Raw genomic sequence first — 20760 nt, 5'->3', positions numbered from 1 at the left:
GAATTAAATTTATAGCACAGTCGCAATCCCTGTGAGGAGGAAGCGAACTGAGCTTAGGCTCCTCAAAAACATCCCGATAGTCAGACAAAAACACAGGAATCTCAGAAGGAGTAGATGAAGTGATAGAAATCGGAGGTGCATCATCATGAACCCCCTAACAACCCCAGCTTAACACAGACACTGATTTCCAGTCAAGGACTGGATTATGAGTTTGTAACCATGGCAGACCAAGTACTAGAACATCATGCAAATTATACAGTACCAGGAAGCGAATCACCTCCTGATGAACAGGAGTCATAAGCATGGTCACTTGTGTCCAGTACTGAGGTTTATTCATAGCCAAAGGTGTAGAGTCAATTCCCTTCAAAGGAATAGGGACTTCCAGAGGCTCCAGACTAAACCCACAGCGATTGGCAAATGACCAATCCATAAGACTCAGGGCAGCGCCTGAATCCACATAGGCATCGACGGAAATGGATGATAATGAACAAATCAGAGTCACAGACAGAATGAACTTAGACTGTAAAGTACTAATGGCAACAGACTTATCAACCTTTTTTGTGCGTTTAGAGCATGCTGATATAACATGAGCTGAATCACCACAATAAAAGCACAACCCTTTTTTCCGCCTATACTTTTGCCGTTCACTTCTGGACTGAATTCTATCACATTGCATTATCTCAGGTGACGGTTCAGACGACACCGCCAAATGATGCACAGGTTTGCGCTCCCGTAAACGCCGATCAATCTGAACAGCCATAGTCATAGACTCATTCAGACCAGCAGGCGCAGGGAACCCCACCATAACATCTTTAATGGCCTCAGAAAGGCCATCTCTAAACTTTGCAGCCAGAGCGCACTCATTCCACTGAGTAAGTACCGACCACTTCCGAAATTTTTGACAATAAATTTCTGCTTCATCTTGCCCCTGAGAGAGGGCCAACAAAGCTTTTTCAGCCTGAATCTCTTGGTAAGGTTCCTCATAGAGCAAACCCAATGCCAGAAAAAACGCATCTGCATTAAGCAACGCAGGGTCCCCTGGTGCCAATGCAAATGCCCAATCCTGAGGGTCACCCCGCAGGAAAGATATAATTATCTTGACTTGCTGAGCAGGGTCTCCAGAGGAGCGAGATTTCAAAGAAAGAAACAACTTGCAATTGTTCCTAAAATTCAGAAAACGAGATCTATCTCCAGAAAAAAACTCTGGGACAGGAATTCTAGGTTCAGACATAGGAGCATGTACAACAAAATCCTGTATATTTTGAACCTTAGTGGCAAGATTATTCAGGCTGGAAGCCAAACTCTGGACGTCCATGATAAACAGCTGGGATCAGAGCCATTCAAAGATTAAGAGGAGGAGGAAGTAGCCAGGCTGCAATAAGGCTAGGCAGCAAACTCTGAGGGAAAGAGGAAAAAAAAAAAAAAAAACTTCCTCAGACTACTTATCCTCCTACTTCAGCCAATACAATTAACACTTTCTGGACCGGTTATACTGTCGTGATCCCAATGGCAGGGGATCACAAAAAGGACAAGCACAGATACAAACAAGATCTAGGGCGATGGAACCTGAGCTGACCGCGACCCTGAACCTAACACACAAATAAAAGTAGCCGGGGAACGTGCCTACGATGATCCTAGACGTCTCGCTCCAGCCGAAGATCTAACTTCCCCTATCAGAAGAAACACAGACCTCTCTTGCCTCCAGAGAAATACCCCACAGCAAATAGCAGCCCCCCACATATAATGACGGTGAAATGAGAGGAAAGCACATACGTAGTATGAAAACAGTTTCAGCAAAATGAGGCCCGCTAAAGCTAGATAGCAGAGGATACAAAAGTGAACTGCGCGGTCAGCGAAAAACCCTTCAAAAAACCATCCTGAAATTACTTGAACTCATGTGCCAACTCATGGTACATGAAAAGCAATTTCAGCCCACTAGAGCAACCAGCAGCAGAGAATCACATATCTGCAGGCTGGACTAAAAACCAAATTAAGCAAAACACAAAACAGGAAAATCCAAACTTAGCTTGTCCAGAAGGTTCTAGGAGCAGGGAGCAGAGGTAACAAGACACACTGGATACATTGATAACCGGCGAGGAAATGCCAGCAAAGCCAGGTTAAATAGGAAACTCCCATATGCTGATGGAACAGGTGGAATCCAGAAACCCAGGAAAGACAAGTCACCCAGTACCATCAGTAACCACCAGAGGGAGCCCAAAAACAGAACTCACAACAGTGCGGAGGGTCATTTTGCGCCCTCTGCGTGGTCTTTTTGTAGGTTTTTGTGCTGACCGCAAAGTAACCTTTCCTATCCTCAGTCTGTTCAGTAAGTCGGGCCTCACCTTGCTAAATCTATTTCATCTCTGTGTTTGTATTTTCATCTTTACTCACAGTCATTATATGTGGGGGGCTGCCTTTTCCTTTGGGGAATTTCTCTGAGGCAAGGTAGGCTTTATTTTTCTATCTTCAGGGCTAGCTAGTTCCTTAGGCTGTACCGATTTGCATAGGGAGCGTTAGGAGCAATCCACGGCTATTTCTAGTGTGCGTGATAGGATTAGGGATTGCGGTCAGCAGAGTTCCCACGTCCCAGAGCTCGTCCTTTATTATCAGTAACTATCAGGTCATTCCGTGTGCTCTTAACCACCAGGTCCATTATTGTCCTGACCACCAGGTCATAACAGTCACCGCTGTGCTGTGCTTTACGGCTGGCCGGCGCTCACCAGTCAGTGCGGGAAGCTGACGGCGAGGGACCTGACCAGACACCGGGAATGTAAGTATGTAGTGTTTGTTTTTTTTTACATTTACAACGGTAACCAGGGTAAACATCGGGTTACTAAGCACGGTCCTGCGCTTAGTAACCCGATGTTTACCCTGGTTACCAGTGAAGACATTGCTGAATCGGCGTCACACACGCCGATTCAGCGATGTCAGCGGGAGATCCAGCGACAAAATAAAGTGCTGGACTTTCCCCAACTATCTCCCAGCAGGGGCCTGATCGTTGGTCGCTGTCACACATAACGATTTAGTTAACGATATCGTTGCTACATCACAAAAAGCAACGATATCGTTAACGATATCGTTCATTGTGACGGTACCTTTACACAGTATGTTAGTATATCAGTTGGCAAGTCTGTCTTCTTGACCCACCAGACATAAACACTTAAATCCACAAGCCAATATACAGATAACAAGTCAGTTCTTTTTGTTTTTCAAATACATGGTTGTCTTGGAAATGAAGATACAATCTGGTTTCTTGACAATATGGCTGACTCTCTGGTGCTCTGCGCCGTTCCATTCCAGAGAAGCTGTGACCATATGAATGAACGTAGGGCCGCCAAGCCGTTCCATTCTGAAATGGCTGTGACCATTTGACTAATCGTAGGGAGCGCAGGGCCATTCCATCCCATAGAGGCTGAGACCATATTGACTGACCGCATGGGGCGCCAGGCTGTTCCATCGCAGAAAGACGTGTGACCATATGACTCACTGTAGGGTTCTCCAGGCCGTTCCATCTCACGGACGATGTGACCATATGACTGACTGTAAGTTGTAGAATCTGTTTTGTTTTGACCATCCGCCATCTTGTGATTTTCTGGCTGCTGGTCTTTTCCCCTGGTGCTGGGTTGTCTTAGGTCAGGTGATGGTATCACTCTTTATTACCCATCACCTGCCTCCCAGTCCTTGTTGGACAACAGTGTTAATCCGCTAGAGTTCTGGCTAGGTGCTTTGACAGCTTTCTGTGTTTGATATTGTGCAGTTCTGGGACCTCTGGTTCTGCTATCTTTAGTTTCTGTTTTCAGTTGGTTTCTGCAGCCTTCTCTGTGTTTTCTATTAGGAGGTGACCTGTATTTATACCCAGTCCTTAGATCTTTCAGGGACCTCCTACCCCCTATCTATAGGTCTTCGCTGAGATTAACCTCCATCGTAGGGTATCAGCCTAGTCTCAGTGCAGGGTCAGTTTTCTCCCTTCTATCCTAGTTCTGTGTTGCAGTTCCGTAACCGTAGGGTGCACCGTGTCATTCCATCTTGTAAAGACTGTGACCATATGACTGATCGTTGGGTGCACTGGGCAGTTCCATCCCATCCCAGGGAGGCTGTGACCATATGACTGACCGTAGGGTGCACTGGGTTGTTCCATTCTTGAGAGGCTGTGATCATATGATTGACGGTAAGGTGCACAGCGCAGTTACATCACAGGGAGATTGTGACCATATGACTGACTGTAGGGGAAGGACACCTGGTCGTTCCATCCTGGAGAAGCTGTGACCATATGATTCACTGTAGAGGGCTACAAGCCATTCCATCTTGGAGAGGTGGTGACCTTATGACTGAGGGCACCGGGCCATTCCATCTCAGAGAGACTGACCATATGACTCACCATAGGAGGTGCCGGGACATTCCATCCCAGAGAGGCTGTGATGTCATGACTGAGCATAGGGGGAGGTCGCCGGGGTGTTCCATCCAGGAGAGGCTGTGTCCATATGAATGACCATAGGAGCCGCTAAGCTATTCCATTCCTGAGAGGCTGTGACATAAGACTGAACATAGGTGGTGCCAATCTGTTTAGTCCCGGAGAGACTGTGACCATATGAATGTCCGTAGGGGAAGAACGCCGAGCTGTTCCATCCCAGGGAGACTGTGACCATATGAATGACCATAGGGTGCAACGGGCCATTCCATCATAGAGAGGCTGTGACAATTGTAATGACTGCGACCGCAGACGCGGCTTAGCAGACGCCTCCACGTCGCCAGCCCACAAAGACAAGGGGGGAGCGTCCCAGGAGGGGACAGAATGTGGACCCACTGGACCATATGGGGTTACCTGGACCTACCCAGACTAGGGAAGGGCAGCGGGCAGGGTCTGTGGCAGCTGAGCATGTGGACATGCAGAAATAGAGTACACTGCACAACTTCAGGTATGAAGAAACAAAGTTTACTTAAATTAAATCACAGTACATAAACAGAACATAACGATGCCAGGCTCCCGATTCCGCACATCAAGGAAGGGATAACAGACGAAGGCAGGAGGACATCACGGGTTGATGCAGTCCAGGTTATCTGGCATGGGCATACTAGGATGGCCTCTCTCTCAGGCCTTAGGCATAGCACAGGCTCAGCAGGAGAACATCAGACACCAACCTCGGACAGACTTCAGATGATGGCTGTGGTCATCACCAGTTGATGCAGTCCAGGGTCATCTGGCAGGGGCATACTAGGACGGCCTCTCACTCAGGCGTAGCACAGGCTCAGCAGGAGAACATCAGACACCGACCCAGGACAGACGTAATCACAGGGTGGACCCGGAGGAACCAGAGGAACAGGCTGAACATCAGGACACAGGCTGGACATCAGGACACAGGAAAGACATCTGGGACATAGGCGTGGCAGCCCATGTCATTGGTTACATCAGGACATGAGGGACAACGGAAAGACATCTGGGACACAGGCGTGGCAGCCCAGGTCATTGATTGGGATACATATGGCACAGGATCAGGAACACTGGCGTGACAGCTCAGGTCAATGGCCAAGACCCAGATGGCACAAGACCAGGCAGCGGTGGTCGGGCTCCAGGCACCAGACAGCGGTCATCAGGTTCCAAACTACGGTTGTCAGGCTCCGGGCATCAGACCTAGGAAGGAACTCAAGCAAGATGGTGCAAACACTGCCGGGTTGGACTGGGGCCGAACGGAGTTAACACCATAGGGTTAGGGTTAGCAGGATGAACACAACATAGTAAACGCTCAGCAAATACACCGGACTCCATCTTTAAAAGACAAACCCAGGTTAGTTCACAGTCTCTGGGTACAAGGTTCCAGACACAGAGGGACTTCAGGAACATAACACAGAGGACACAGTTCAGACAGGGTCAGGTACAGGACCGGATGCAGGATCAAGGGTTCAGGCCTGAGAATGCAGCTCTCAGAGAGGCGGGAACACAAAACACAATAGAAACGAGCCTGGATATGAAGCCTCCAGAAAAGGCGGATCTGGTACTCAGCCCCCAGAACAGGCTGAAAGACAGGACACAAACAGGAACGGATCTGGGGTACTCAGCCCCCAGAACAGGCTGAAAAACAGGACACAAGCAGGAAGGCGGAAAAACAGGACACAAACAGGAACGGATCTGGGGTACTCAGCCCCCAGAGCAGGCAGAAGAACAGGCATCAGCTTTCCTAGAACTAAACATAGGCAGAACCGGAGCTGAACACCAAACACACCTGGCAAGACACAGAAACTTAATGAGAAGCTCTGACAATGCCCAACAGGAAAGAGTTTATATAGGAGCTGCCCCTCAGCAATAGGCCAGGGAAAGCAACTCAGGCGCACACACAAACCCTAATAAAAGCAGGGAAGATGTGGCCGCACGCACCTTAAGCACAAACAGAAACCAGTGCAGCACAGTCAGCACAGGAACTGAGGCTTAGGGCACCCGGCAGCGGCTGCTAGCCTGGACACACGTGGGAAGTCATGAACCAGCTGCAGAGGACCTTGCAACCCGTGGATAACTTCCACAGCGGCAGCCAGGGACTGCACATGCGGATGTTCATGCAGCAGAGCAAAGACATCACAACACATGTACAGCTACGCAGCGGAGCAGGGACCTGAGCAGCATCCATACAGGTAACAGACAACAGTACCCCTGCTAGTTAGGCAGAGAGGAGAAAAGGGTTAAAGCAGAGACATGCAGAGTAACGCCGGAGAAACAAGGTACAAACCCACCGGCGTTACAACAATATGACTGACCATAGGGGGTGCCGGGCCGTTCCGTCCTAGGGAAGCTGTGACCATATGACTGACCATAGGGGGTGCCGGGCCGTTCCATCCAAGGGAAGCTGTGACCATATGACTGACCATAGGGGGTGCTGGGCCGTTCCATCTCAAGGGAAGCTGTGACCATATACTGACCGTAGGGGGCGCCGGGCCGTTCCATCCAAGGGAAGCTGTGACCATATGACTGACCATAGGAGGCACAGGGCCGTTCCATCCTAGGGAAGCTGTGACCATATGACTGACCATAGGGGGCGCCGGGCCGTTTCATCTCAAGGGAAGCTGTGACCATATACTGACCGTAGGGGGCGCCGGACCATTCCATCCAAGGGAAGCTGTGACCATATGACTGACCATAGGGGGCGCCGGGCCGTTCAATTCCGGAGAGGCTGTGACCATATGACTGACCATAGGGGGCGCCGGGCCGTTCCATCCAAGGGAAGCTGTGACCATATCACTGACCATAAGGGGCGCAAGGCCGTTCCATTCCGGAGAGGCTGTGACCATATGACTGACCATAGGGGGTGCCGGGACGTTCCATCCTAGGGAAGCTGTGACCATATGACTGACCATAGGGGGTGCCGGGCCGTTCCATCCAAGGGAAGCTGTGACCATATGACTGACCATAGGGGCGCCGGGCCGTTGCATCCAAGGGAAGCTGTGACCATATGACTGACCATAGGGGGCGCCGGGCCGTTCCATCTCAAGGGAAGCTGTGACCATATCACTGACCATAGGGGCAGCGGGAATTCCATCTCAAGGAGGTTCTGAGCTTTCTTTCTTCTTTCCTCAGTATCCGATCTGATGGCGCTCTACAGTTTTGGGACAGATCCTGTGTCTTGTCATGCCTGGAACAAAGATCGATCCCGTGAGTAATGAGAAATAATAATAATAATAATCTTTATTTTTATATAGCGCTAACATTCCGCAGCGCTTTACAGGTTGCACACATTATCATCTCTGTCCCCGATGGGGCTCACAATCTAAATTCCCTATAAGTATGTCTTTGGAATGAGAAATTTGGAGGAGAAATGTTTAAGGCCCCCCTATATATTCAGTAGGTGGCCACAGAGGTGTAAAGATTGCTGACGGTATGACCGTGACTGTACCTGTGTGTGAGGGAGCCGTCGGGGTCAGCGCTATTTTCTACTTCAGGTTCATAATAATAATAATAATCTTTACTTATATAGCGCCAACATATTCCGGAGCGCTTTACAGTTTAACAGTTTCAAACACAACAGTCATAAGTACCAACGTTAACAATACAATAATTAAAGCACAATAAGCCGCCCCTGCTCGTGAGAGCTTACAATCTACAATGAGGTGGGGCAGATACAAAGTACAGGTGTGTATTTACAATGATGTATTTACAATGAGGGTCCAGCCATCTTCAGGGGGTGGGGGATAGATGGAGATAGTGAATGGGCTACACACAAACATAAAATGACTTTGATTAGTGCATGTGTTTTGAGCGAGCGCCTAAAACTATGCAAATTGTGGATGGTCCTAATATCTTGGGGTAGAGCATTCCAGAGGATTGGCGCAGCGCGGGAGAAGTCTTGGAGTCGGGAGTGGGAGGTACGGATTAGTGCAGAGGTTAGTCGAAAGTCATTTGCAGAGCGCAGAGGTCGGTTAGGCCGATAGACAGAAATGAGGGAGGAGATGTAAGGGGGCCGCACTGTGGAGAGCTTTGTGGGTGAGAACAAGTACTTTGAATTGTATCCTGTAATGAATGGGCAGCCAGTGTAATGACTGGCGAAGAGCGGACGCCTCCGAGTAATGACTAGCCAGATGGACAACCATGGCTGCTGCATTAAGGATGTACTGGAGAGGGGAAAGTCGAGTGAGGGGGAGGCCAATTAATAGAGCGTTACAGTAGTCCAGGCGGGAGTGGATCAGGGCGACAGTGAGGGGTTTTGTTGTTTCCATGGTGAGAAAAGGGCGGATTCTAGAGATGTTCTTTAGGTGTAAGCGGCACGAGCGGGCAAGAGATTGTATGTGGGAGGTGAAGGAGAGATCGGAGTCAAACCTAACACCCAGACAGCACGCCTGCTGCCGGGGTGTTATTATGGTGCCACCCACAGAGAGGGAAATGTCAGATTTAGGGAGGTTAGTAGATGGCGGGAGCAGAAGAAGTTCAGTTTTGGAGAGGTTGAGTTTCAGATAGAGAGCGGACATGATGTTGGAGACTGCAGACAGACAGTCAGTGGCGTTCTGTAGTACAGCGGGGGTAAGGTCAGGAGATGATGTGTATAGTTGTGTGTCATCAGCATAAAGATGGTACTGAAAGCCAAATCTGCTGATGGTCTGTCCAATTGGGGCTGTGTAGAGGGAGAAGAGAAGGGGGCCAAGGACTGAGCCCTGAGGTACCCCGACAGTGAGAGGAAGAGGAGATGAAGTGGAGCCAGAGAACAGAACACTGAAGGAGCAGTCAGAAAGATAGGAGGAGAACCAGGAGAGAGCAGTGTCCTTAATGCCTAGTGACTGGAGCCTAGAGAGTAGGAGAGGGTGGTCAATAGTGTCAAAAGCTGCAGAAGGGTCGAGGAGAATGAGCAGAGAGTGGTCACCATTATGTTTTGCTGTCAGAAGGTCATTGGTCACTTTGATGAGTGCAGTTTCTGTTGAATGTAGGGGGCGGAAACCGGACTGTGAAGGGTCTAGGAGGGAGTGAGTGGAGAGGTAACGGGTAAGGCAGGACTATATCAGGTGCTCCAAAAGTTTAGAGATGAAGGGGAGATTGGAGACTGGTGTGTAGTTGTTTGTGCAAGATGGGTCAAGGGTGGGTTTCTTTAGTAATGGAGTAATGATAGAGTGTTTGAAGGAGGAGGGGAAAATGCCAGAGGAGAGGGAGAGATTAAAGATTGTAGTTAGGTGAGTTGTGACGACTGGAGGAGATGTGAGGGAATGGGGTCGGTAGTGCATGTAGTCAGACGAGAAGAGGAGAGGAGGTTGGAGATTTCTTCTTCTGTGATGGGATCGAATGTGGAGAGAGAGCCAGGGGAAATGCAGGGAGGGATGGGAGTCACTGAACTTGGTGATTGGGAGCGGATTTCCTGACGGATATTGTTTATTTTCTCTATAAAGTGGGAGGCCAGGTCATCAGCACAAATGTCTGTGATAGGGTCTTGTACTTTTGGCCTGAGGAGGGAGTGAAAGGTGTTAAAAAGTTTCTTGGGGTTGTTGGCTAGTGAGGAGATCAGGGTGGTGAAGTAGGTCTGTTTGGCAAGGTGAAGGGCAGAATTATAGGTCCTTAACATAAATTTGAAGTGTATGAAGTCTTCAGATCAGGACAGGAAAACGAAGAGATTGGGGACAGTGATGAGTGTAGGGAGTCTGAACGTGTATGAGGGTTAATGGCTTGTAGATTTCTGAATGTGTGGTGGGTAGGAGGGTGCTGGGGTGAGCAAGGATTTGTGAGCATGAAGGAGAGAATGTTGTGGTCAGAGAGGGGAAGTGGTGAGTTATCTAGGTAGGAGATTGAGCAGAGCTGGGCGAAAACCAGGTCCAAGGTGTTACCGTCTTTGTGTGTTTCAGCGGTTGAGAGCTGTGAGATGTGTATGTGGAAGTGGGGCTGTTAATGGGGATGTTGAAGTCTCCCAGGATAAGGGTTGGTAGTTCTGAGGACATGAAGTGCGGCAGCCAGGCAGAGAAATGGTCCAGGAAGTGGGTGGGTGAGCCTGGGGGCCGGTATATGACCGCTACTCTGAGGGAGAGGAGACGGAAGAGCCTGATGGTGTGGACTCCAAAAGAAGGGAATGAGTGTGATGGAACTGGGGGGAAGACCTGGAAAGTGCATTGTGGGGCCAGGAGTATGCCGACTCCACCACCAGGTCTGTTTGTGGGTCTCGGGGAATGGGAGAATTGTAAGCCACCATGGGAAAAAGCAGCAGGAGAGACAGTGTCAGAATCCTGAATCTAGGTTTCCGTGAGGGCCAACAGATTCAGAGAGTTTTTCAGAAAGTAATTGTGTAGGAAAGGAAGCTTGTTGCATACAGACCGTGGATTCCAAAGGGCACAATTAAAAGAAGGAGGAGATGAAGGAGTGCAATTAATATTAGTAAGATTATTAAGGTTCATCCTTGGATGTAAAGAAAGGCAGAGCTAAGGGCTGCAGGCTCCCTGCCCCGCACTTACATTACAGCCACAGGGGCGTAATGATCGCAGAGGGTATGACCGTGACTGTACCTGTACATTGAATGACATTACCCCACTATGGGGCATAATAGGTGGACAGTACTAGTTTATGGTGCCATGTTGGGGCAAGTTCTGAGGAATTTGGGCACTAATGGGGCATAAGCATTACTGCTGTGTGGGGGAACATCACTACTGTATTGTCATTTATTTTTTGGCAATGCTGTTACTGTAGAAGCTGGGAATATGGGAAGAGGAGACCCAGAAGTGGTCAGCCCGAAAGCGGACATATCATTGTGGCAACCTGTACAAACTAACAGGGGCCCAAGAGGTAAGAGAGCCACTACCACCTCCAAAGCAGCGAGCAGTTTGTGACACAGACACAAAGAAGGGCCACACACTGTTCTTGCCCTAGGGGCCTCTTGTGTCACCACTTGGTCAGCCATAGATGTCTGTGTGTCACACTCACGAGAGACTTGTCCCGGCTGGAAGAAGAAGCCATAGTGCTCTACGCCGGGTTAACAAGAAAAGACAACATGACTTCAATATTGGAGATGCCACTTATGAGTGTGTGGAGTTACCTGTACCGTTCATAATGGAAACTATCACTGTAGAGTCATTCTATGGGGTGATATTCATTTCATTTCATTACTGTGATTTCTTTTATCAGTAATCAGCATGGTGGTATTATTCGGACACCATGTGGTGTTAATATGTGGTCTGGTCATGGTGTGGTGATATTTATCTCCTGTATGTGATATTATTCGGTCACTATGTGGTGGTTATATGTGATCTGGTCAGGGTGGGGTGGTATTTGTTACTTGTATGTGGAATTATTCAGTCACTATGTGGTATTAATGTGGTCTGGTCACAGTGTAGTGATATTTATCCTTTGTATAAGGTATTATTTGGTCACGATGTGGTCTAGTCAGGGTGTGGCGTTATTTGTTTCCCGTATGCAGTATGATTTGGTCACTATTATTATTTTTTTATTATAGAGCCATTTATTCCATGGCACTTAACATGTGAAAAGGGATATATATATAATAAAACAAGTACAATAAGCCTAAACAATACTGTTCAGTGACTGGTACAGGAGAGAGGTCCCTGCCCGCGAGGGCTCACAATCTACAAGGGATGGATGAGGATACAGTAGGTGAGGGTAGAGCTGGTCGTGCAGCCTTGTCTGTCTATGAAGTGCACAAAGTACATCACCCAACTTTCCACACAGACTTTCCTCTGCTCCTAGCATTCTCATGGTATGCCTTTCAGCTAACCCCAGCTTACCCTGTGATATTTATGACCTTGTTTACTCAATGCTTGATTGTATGCATCTGGTCCACCCTTAATTCTCTGACCAAGATGAACAGAGACCACTCTGCTCTGCTTCACACCTGAATGCACTCAGTAGTACATATATTGCATAGCACAAGTCTGCAAAGACTTTAGTCTGCAGTGTGATTCCTATAAGTGTGTCCTAAAAGTGTGAAGATTAATTTAGAATTAAAACCAGAATTGAACCAGAAGGGAACTGAAGGTAACTGGCCAGTCACTGAAAACAATGTTTCTGTTTGTTTTCACTCTCACCCCTATAATCCTTCACTTTCTGCTAACTCCCCTAATACCTACTCCTAGTAAAGAACTGTTTATCTCTTCTTCTATCCTCCCCATCTATCTCACCTCCTCCTCAGAACTGTTCCTTAACATACAATCCTCTGTCTCCAAGCACAGACAGGCCCCTCATGCCCTCTCCTGCTCCCACCTGCTAACACTTTCTCTGCTCCTTCTCACTGCTGGTGATATCTCTCCAAATCCTGGTCCTCCTCACCATATTCCCACAGTCAATTCTACCTCCCATCCACGCTCTATCACAAATTTCCGTAACCTCTCTAACCTTATACCCATTCGTCCAGCCCCAGCATCCCCAGTCCCACTAACAGGAGCTCTATGGAACGCTCGCTCTGTCTGCAACAAGCTTTCCTGCATCCATGATCTTTTTGTTACTACCAAACTTTCCTTCCTCACTATCACCGAAACCTGGCTCACCCCTTCTGACACAGCCTCTCCTGCTGCATTTTCGTATGGTGGCTTCCACCTTTCTCACACACCCCACCCCAGAAGCAAGCATGGCGGAGGAGTTGGTCTTCTGTCAGATAACTGCTCCTTCACCCACATCCCACTGCCACCCTGTTACCCTCCCTTCCTTTGAGGTGCACTCTGTGCACATCTACTCCCCCTCCAACCTCCAACTGGCTGTCATTTACCGCCCCCAGGGCCAGTCACCACCTTCTTTGACCACTTCACCACCTGACTACTTCATTTCCTTTCTGCTGACATCCCCACTAGCATCATGGGTGACTTCAACATACACATTGATACTTCCCTCTCAGTTGCCACTAAACTTCTATCTTTCACTTCCTCCTTCGGCCTCACTCAATGGTCTTCTGCAGCCACTCACAAAGATGGTCACACACTGGACCTCATCTTCACCCGCCTCTGCTCCCTATCTAACCTCTCTAACTCACCTCTTCCTCTTTCTGACCACAATCTACTCACATTCTCTCCCTCTCCACTCTTTGTCTATAATCCCCACCCCACAAACTTGCACACCCTCACAGAAATCTTAAACACCTTGATCTACATTCACTCTCTGCATCCCTCCTCCCTCTCACAGACATAAGTTCCCTACACAATGCAGATGACGCTGCTGCTCTATATAACACCACAATAGCTGTAGCTTTGGAATCTCTTGCCCCTCTCACACATAACAAAGCTCGCAAAATCAACAGACAACCCTTGCACACCAGCCTGACCAAAGAACTGAGGCAAGCTTCCAGGGCTGCTGAGCGGAGATGGAAAAGATCCCACTCCAACGAGCACTTCAACGCATTCAAACAGTTCCTCACTACTTTCAAGTCCACACTCGCCACAGCAAAACAAACCTACTTCTCATCTCTCATATTCTCCCTGTCTCACAACCCTAAACAGTTATTCAACACCTTCAACTCTCTCCAACGTCCCCAGCACCTCCTCCCTCCCCACTTGTCTCAACTTAAGACTTTGCCTCATTTTTCAAGCAGAAGATTGAGAACATCAGAGACAGTTTTAGTCTCAGAGCCCTTCCTCCCAACTACCCAGCCCTCCACCTCCAAAACCAACTTCTCCACCATTACAGAAGATCGACTCTCCACTCTACTCTCAAGATCGCATCTCACCACCTGTGCACTTGACCTGATCCCTTCCCACTTCATCCCAAACCTCGCTACAGTCTTCATCCCAACCCTAACCCATCTCTTCAACCTATCACTAACAACTGGTGTTTTCCCCTCAAGCTTTAAACAGGCCTCAATCACACCTATCCTCAAAAAGCCTTCTCTTGACCCATCCTCTGTATCTAGCTATCGCCCTATATCACTTCTCCCCTTTGCCTCAAAACTACTGGAACAACACGTCTATCTTGAACTGTCCTCCCATCTCTCTTCTTCCTCCCTCTTTGACCGCTTACAATCTGGCTTCCGGTCACACCACTCCACTGAAACTGCCCTACGGTCACCAATTACCTATTAACCGCCAAGAGCAAGCGACACTACTCTGTCCTCCTCCTCCTGGACCTGTCCTCTGCCTTTGACACAGTGAACCATTCCCTATTATTACAGGCCCTCTCATCCCTTGGCATCACAGACTTGGCCCTATCCTGGATCTCGTCATACCTAATTGACTGGACATTCAGCGTCTCCCACTCACACACCACCTCCTCACCTCGCCCCCTATCTGTCGGAGTCTCGCAAGGTTCAGTTCTAGGGCCCCTGCTCTTCTCAATTTACACTTTTGGCCTGGGACAGCTCATAGAATCTCATGGTTTTCAGTATCATCTCTATGCTGATGACACACAGATCTACATCTCTGGACCAGATATCACCTCCCTACTAACCAGAATCCCTCAATGTCTGTCCACTATTTCATCCTTCTTCTCCACTAGATTTCTAAAACTTAACATGGACAAAACAGAATTCATCATCTTTCCCCCATCTCACTCAACCCCCCCACGAACCTATCCATTACAGTAAACGGCAGCCCACTCTCCCCAGTCCCACAAACTCGCTGTCTCGGGGTAATCCTTGACACTGATCCATACATTCCTAAACCAAGAATCTGCAAAAACCCTAGTCCATGACCTCATCATCTCCAGCCTTGACTACTGTAACTTCCTGCTCTGTGGCCTCCCCTCTAACACTCTTGCACCCCTCCAATCTATTCTAATCTCTGCTGCCCGACTAATCCACCTGTCCCCCCGCAATTCCCCGGCTTCTCCCCTCTGTCAATCCCTTCACTGGCTCCCCATTGCCCAGAGACTCCAGTACAAAACCCTAACCATGACATACAAAGCCATCCACAACCTGTCTCCTCCATACATCTGTGACCTCATCTCCCGGTACTTACCTACACGCAACCTCCGATCCTCACAAGATCTCCTTCTCTACTCCCCTCTTATCTCCTCTTCCCACAATCGCATACAAGATTTCTCCTGCGCATCACCCCTACTCTGGAACTCTCTACCGCAACATATCAGACTCTCACTGACTATCGAAACCTTCAAAAAGAAGCTGAAGACCTACCTCTTCCGACAAGCCTACAACCTGCAGTAACCGCCGATTGACCAAACCGCTGCATGACCAGCTCTATCCTCGCCTACTGTATCCTCACCCATCCCTTGTAGATTGTGAGCCTTCGCGAGCAGAATCCTCTCTCCTCCTGTATCCTCACCCATCCCTTGTAGATTGTGAGCCCTCGCGAGCAGAGTCCTCTCCTCCTGTATCCTCACCCATCCCTTGTAGATTGTGAGCCCTCGCGAGCAGAGTCCTCTCCTCCTGTATCCTCACCCATCCCTTGTAGATTGTGAGCCCTCGCAGGCAGGGTCCTCTCTCCTCCTGTATCCTCACCCATCCCTTGTAGATTGTGAGCCTTTGCGGGCAGAGTCCTCTCTCCTCCTGTATCCTCACCCATCCCTTGTAGATTGTGAGCCTTCACGGGCAGGGTCCGCACCTCCTGTACCAGTTATGACTTGTATTGTTCAAGATACTTGTTTTTATTATGTATAGCCCTCCTCACATGTAAAGCGCCATGGAATAAATGGCGCTATAATAATAAATAATAATAATAACAACTCTTCACTACTGGAAAGATGTAAGTCTCTGATGGCATTCCGGAAGGAGGATCGCCATGCTATATAGCTCTCAGCTCAATTGGTGAATTTTACAAGTCTCTTGGTCGCCAGCTCCCAGAGAGCCAAGAACTTTGCAAAGTTCATAGTGGCTGGGTCAGCGCCAACATGAGCTGGTGTGCTGTTGTCATGTGGTGTGTGTAGTGCATCCTCATTCCTGGTAGGAGCTTCTGGCTTACGATAGTCTGTATAATACTGTTCTGATAATAATCTTTATTTTTATATAGCGCCAACATATTCCTCAGCACTTTACAAATTATAGAGGGGACTTGTACAGACAATAGACATTACAGCATAACAGAAATCACAGTTCAAAATAGATACCAAGAGGAATGAGGGCCCTGCTGCTCACAAGCTACAAACTATGAGGAAAAGGGGAGACACGAGAGGTGGATGGTAACAATTGCTTTCGTTGTTCGGACCAGCCATAGTGTAAGGCTCAGGTGTTCATGTAAAGCTGCATGAACCAGTTATCAGCCTAAGTATGTAGCAGTACAGACACAGAGGGCTAATAACTGCATAAAGTGTATGAGAACATGATGCAAGGAACCTGATTATGGTTTAAGGTTTTTTTTTTTTTTTTAATTGGCCACACAGGGATAGTTAAGTTAATGCATTGAGGCGGTAGGCCAGTCTGCACAAATGCGTTTTTAGGGCACACTTAAAACTGTGGGGATTGTGGATTAATCGTATTAACCTAGGTAGTGCATTCCAAAGAATCGGCGCAGCACATGTAAAGTCTTGGAGACGGGAATGGGAGGTTCTGATTATTGAGGATGCTAACCTGAGGTCATTAGTGGAACGCAGGCAGGCTCGGACTGGCCCACCGGGGAACCGGAGGATCCTCCGGTGGGCCCTGGCACTGACACCTGCTGGCAGGGCCTCCCCCCGCTCCAGGGCCTCCCCCCGCTCCAGGGCCCCCTCCCCCGCCGCCGCCCGCCTTGAATACTCACCCTGCCTGCTCCAGCGATGGTCTCGGCGTCTGCACTGCAGGCGCAGCTCGTCACGTGACACCGCTCATTAAGATCATGAATATGCGCATATTCATGATCTTAATGAACGGTGTCACATGACCGCTCAAGCAGGAAGAAGGTGCTGCGCCGGCGCCGCCGCCTGGAGTCGGGACAGAGCGCGAGGGATGTCGGCACGGCCGTGCAGTGGGACAGGTGAGTATGAGGGACGGGGGGGATGGAGGACATAAGCCGGCGCGCCGAGCAGGAGTGGGGAGATAAGCCGCCATGCAGGGGGGAATATATATGAGCCATGCAGGGGGGAATATATATGAGCCATGCAGGGGGGAATGTATATGAGCCATGCAGGGGGGAATGTATATGAGCCATGCAGGGGGGAATGTATATGAGCCATGCAGGGGGGAATATATATGAGCCATGCAGGGGGGAATGTTTATGAGCCATGCAGGGGGGAATATATATTAGCCATGCAGGGGGGAATATATATGAGCCATGCAGGGGGGAATATATATGAGCCATGCAGGGGGGAATGTATATGAGCCATGCAGGGGGGAATGTATGAGCCATGCAGGGGGGAATGTATGAGCCATGCAGGGGGGAATGTATATGAGCCATGCAGGGGGGAATATATATGAGCCATGCAGGGGGGAATGTATGAGCCATGCAGGGGGGAATGTATGAGCCATGCAGGGGGGAATGTATGAGCCATGCAGGGGGGAATGTATATGAGCCATGCAGGGGGGAATGTATATGAGCCATGCAGGGGGGAATATATATGAGCCATGCAGGGGGGAATGTATGAGCCATGCAGGGGGGAATGTATGAGCCATGCAGGGGGGAATGTATATGAGCCATGCAGGGGGGAATATATATGAGCCATGCAGGGGGGAATGTATGAGCCATGCAGGGGGGAATATATATGAGCCATGCAGGGGGGAATGTATGAGCCATGCAGGGGGGAATGTATATGAGCCATGCAGGGGGGAATGTATATGAGCCATGCAGGGGGGAATATATATGAGCCATGCAGGGGGGAATGTTTATGAGCCATGCAGGGGGGAATATATATGAGCCATGCAGGGGGGAATGTATATGAGCCATGCAGGGGGGAATATATATGAGCCATGCAGGAGGGGAATGTATATGAGCCATGCAGGGGGGAATATATATGAGCCATGCAGGAGGGGAATGTATATGAGCCATGCAGGGGGGAATATATATGAGCCATGCAGGGGGGAATGTATATGAGCCATGCAGGGGGGAATATATATGAGCCATGCAGGGGGGAATGTATATGAGCCATGCAGGGGGGAATATGAGCCATGCATACAGGGGGGACTATGAGCCATGCATACAGGGGGGGGGGATATGAGCCATGCATACAGGGGGAATATGAGCCATGAATACAGGGGGGGGGGGGGGAATATGAGCCATGAATACATGGGGAGATATGAGTCATGCATACAGGAGGGGGTAATATGAGCTATGTATATGGGATAGGAGGGAGATGAGCCATGCATACAGGAGGGGGGTCATTATACAGTATTGAGCATCATGTGTGGCCGTTATACAGTATGGAGCATCATGTATGGCCAATGGACATTATACAGTATGGAGCATCATGTGTGGCCGTTATACAGTATGGAGCATCATGTGTGGCCATTATACAGTATGGAGCATCATGTGTGGCCGTTATACAGTATGGAGCATCATGTGTGGCCAATGGACATTATACAGTATGGAGCATCATGTGTGGCCGTTATACAGTATGGAGCATCATGTGTGGCCATTATACAGTATGGAGCATCATGTGTGGCCATTATATAGTGTGGAGCATCATGTGTGGCCGTTATACAGTATGGAGCATCATGTGCGGTCATTATACAATATGGAACATCATGTGTGGTGGCCGTTATACAGTATTGAGCATCATGTGTGGCCATTATACAGGATGGAACATCATGTGTGGCCATATTTTTGTTTGCTTATAATTATTGTATATAAAACAGTGTGATCAGCAGTGCTAAATGGCTGTGGTTGGGACGTGGATATGGGTGTGACTAGTTGTGAAATGGGTCTGGTCAGAGGCGTGGCCTAAAATTTGCTGCGGCGCACTACGCGCGCCGCAAACTTAATACCTCCTTCCCTTCAAAAGTTGGGAGGTATGGTACCACATTTGCCAGATCACGGCAAGTGCCGCAAATCCCATAGGGAATGAATGAGGCCGAACGCAGTGTTGCTGTAAGTGATCCGTTACGCGGCAGATGCAGAAAAACTGCCCGATCTGCTGCAAAAGGCGACTTTCACATCAGCGATTCTTGCCAAAGTCACTGCCGATAGTGTCATACTCACCAAAAGGGAAGGCAGAGCTAAAAGTGCCTAGGGCAGCAGAAACTCTAAATACGGCCCTGGGGGGCTACATTATATTCTGTGGGGGGACTGCATTATACTCAAGGTACTACATTATATTATGAGGGGTTACAGTATACTCTATGGGGGGCTGCATTATATTCTGTGGTGGGGCTGCATTATTCTCTCAGGGGACTACATAATATTATGGGGGCTACATCATACTATATGAGGGGGCTACAGTATACTCTATGGGGGGCTGCATTATATTCTGTGGTGGAACTGCATTCTCTCAGGGGACTACATTATATTCTGTGGTGGGTGGCATTACACTATATGGGGGGGGCTGCATTATACCCTATGGGGTGCTACATTATATTCTATGGTGGGGACTGCGTCATACCTGAGAGGGTTGCATTATATTTTGTGGGGTGCTGCATTATATTCTATGAGAGGGGACTGCATTATATTTTATGAGGGGGCTACATTATATTCTGTGAGGGGGCTACCCCAACCCTTGCTACATTATTAAGACGTGAACTACCTTATATTATACCCTGATATTAGCGCTTTTTACCGCACAATTGTTGGTCTTGTATCTATTTCTATGTAGCTACATAGTGGGCCCCAAGAATGATTTTCTCTGGTGGGCCCAAGGTGCTCCAGTCCGACGCTGAACGCAGGGCACGGGTAGGGTGGTAGACTGAGACCACAGAGGAGACGTAGGGTGGTGCTGAGCCATGGAGTGCTTTGTGGATGAGGGTAGTAGTTTTGTACTGGATTCTGGAGTGGATGGGTAACCAGTGTAATGACTGGCACAAGGTAGAGGCATTGGTGTAACGGTTGGTGAGGAATATGATCCTGGCAGCAGCATTCAGGACAGATTGGAGCGGGGAGAGTTTGAATGAGTGAAACAGTAAGAGTTTTTGCAGAGTCGAAAGTAAGAAAAGGGCAAATTCTAGAAATGTTTTTGAGATGCAGATAAGAAGAGCCAGCCAGTGATCAGATGTGGGGGGTGAATGAAAGCTCGGAATCAAGGATGACCCCAAGGCAGCGGGCATGTTGCTTGGGAGCAATGGTGGAACCGCACACAGAGATGGCAATGTCAGGCAAAGGTAGGTTAGTAGAGGGAGAAAACACAAGGAGTTCAGTTTTTGACAGGTTCAGTTTCAAATAGAGGGAGAACATGATGTTAGAGACAGCGGTAAGACAATCACTGGTGTTTACTAAAAAGGTCGACGTGATATCAGGAGAAGAAGTGTATAATTGGGTGTTGTCAGCATAGAGATGGTACTGGAACCCAAATCTACTGATTGTTTG

At 48.7% G+C, this 20760-nt stretch overlaps 1 protein-coding gene across 3 annotated transcripts in view; it reads left to right on the top strand.

Annotated features, from left to right (window-relative positions):
• LOC138662772 (actin-related protein 2/3 complex subunit 1A-A-like) overlaps positions 1-20760 on the top strand; it is a 218598-nt gene that overhangs the window by 22622 nt on the left and 175216 nt on the right. For all 3 annotated transcript variants that reach the window (XR_011318069.1, XM_069748692.1, XM_069748691.1), the window contains exon 2: positions 7562-7636. Coding sequence is in view for 2 of the 3 variants with exons in the window: in XM_069748692.1 (XP_069604793.1) it covers positions 7573-7636 (64 nt within the window). In the remaining variant the exon portion in view is untranslated. The remainder of the gene's footprint in view (positions 1-7561; positions 7637-20760) is intronic.

The sequence above is a fragment of the Ranitomeya imitator genome, chromosome 2 (genome assembly GCF_032444005.1).
Source record: "Ranitomeya imitator isolate aRanImi1 chromosome 2, aRanImi1.pri, whole genome shotgun sequence".
NCBI classification, from domain to species: domain Eukaryota; kingdom Metazoa; phylum Chordata; class Amphibia; order Anura; family Dendrobatidae; genus Ranitomeya; species Ranitomeya imitator.
The sequence above is the reverse complement of the archived record's forward strand: the minus strand, read 5'-3'. Positions and strand labels throughout refer to the sequence as shown.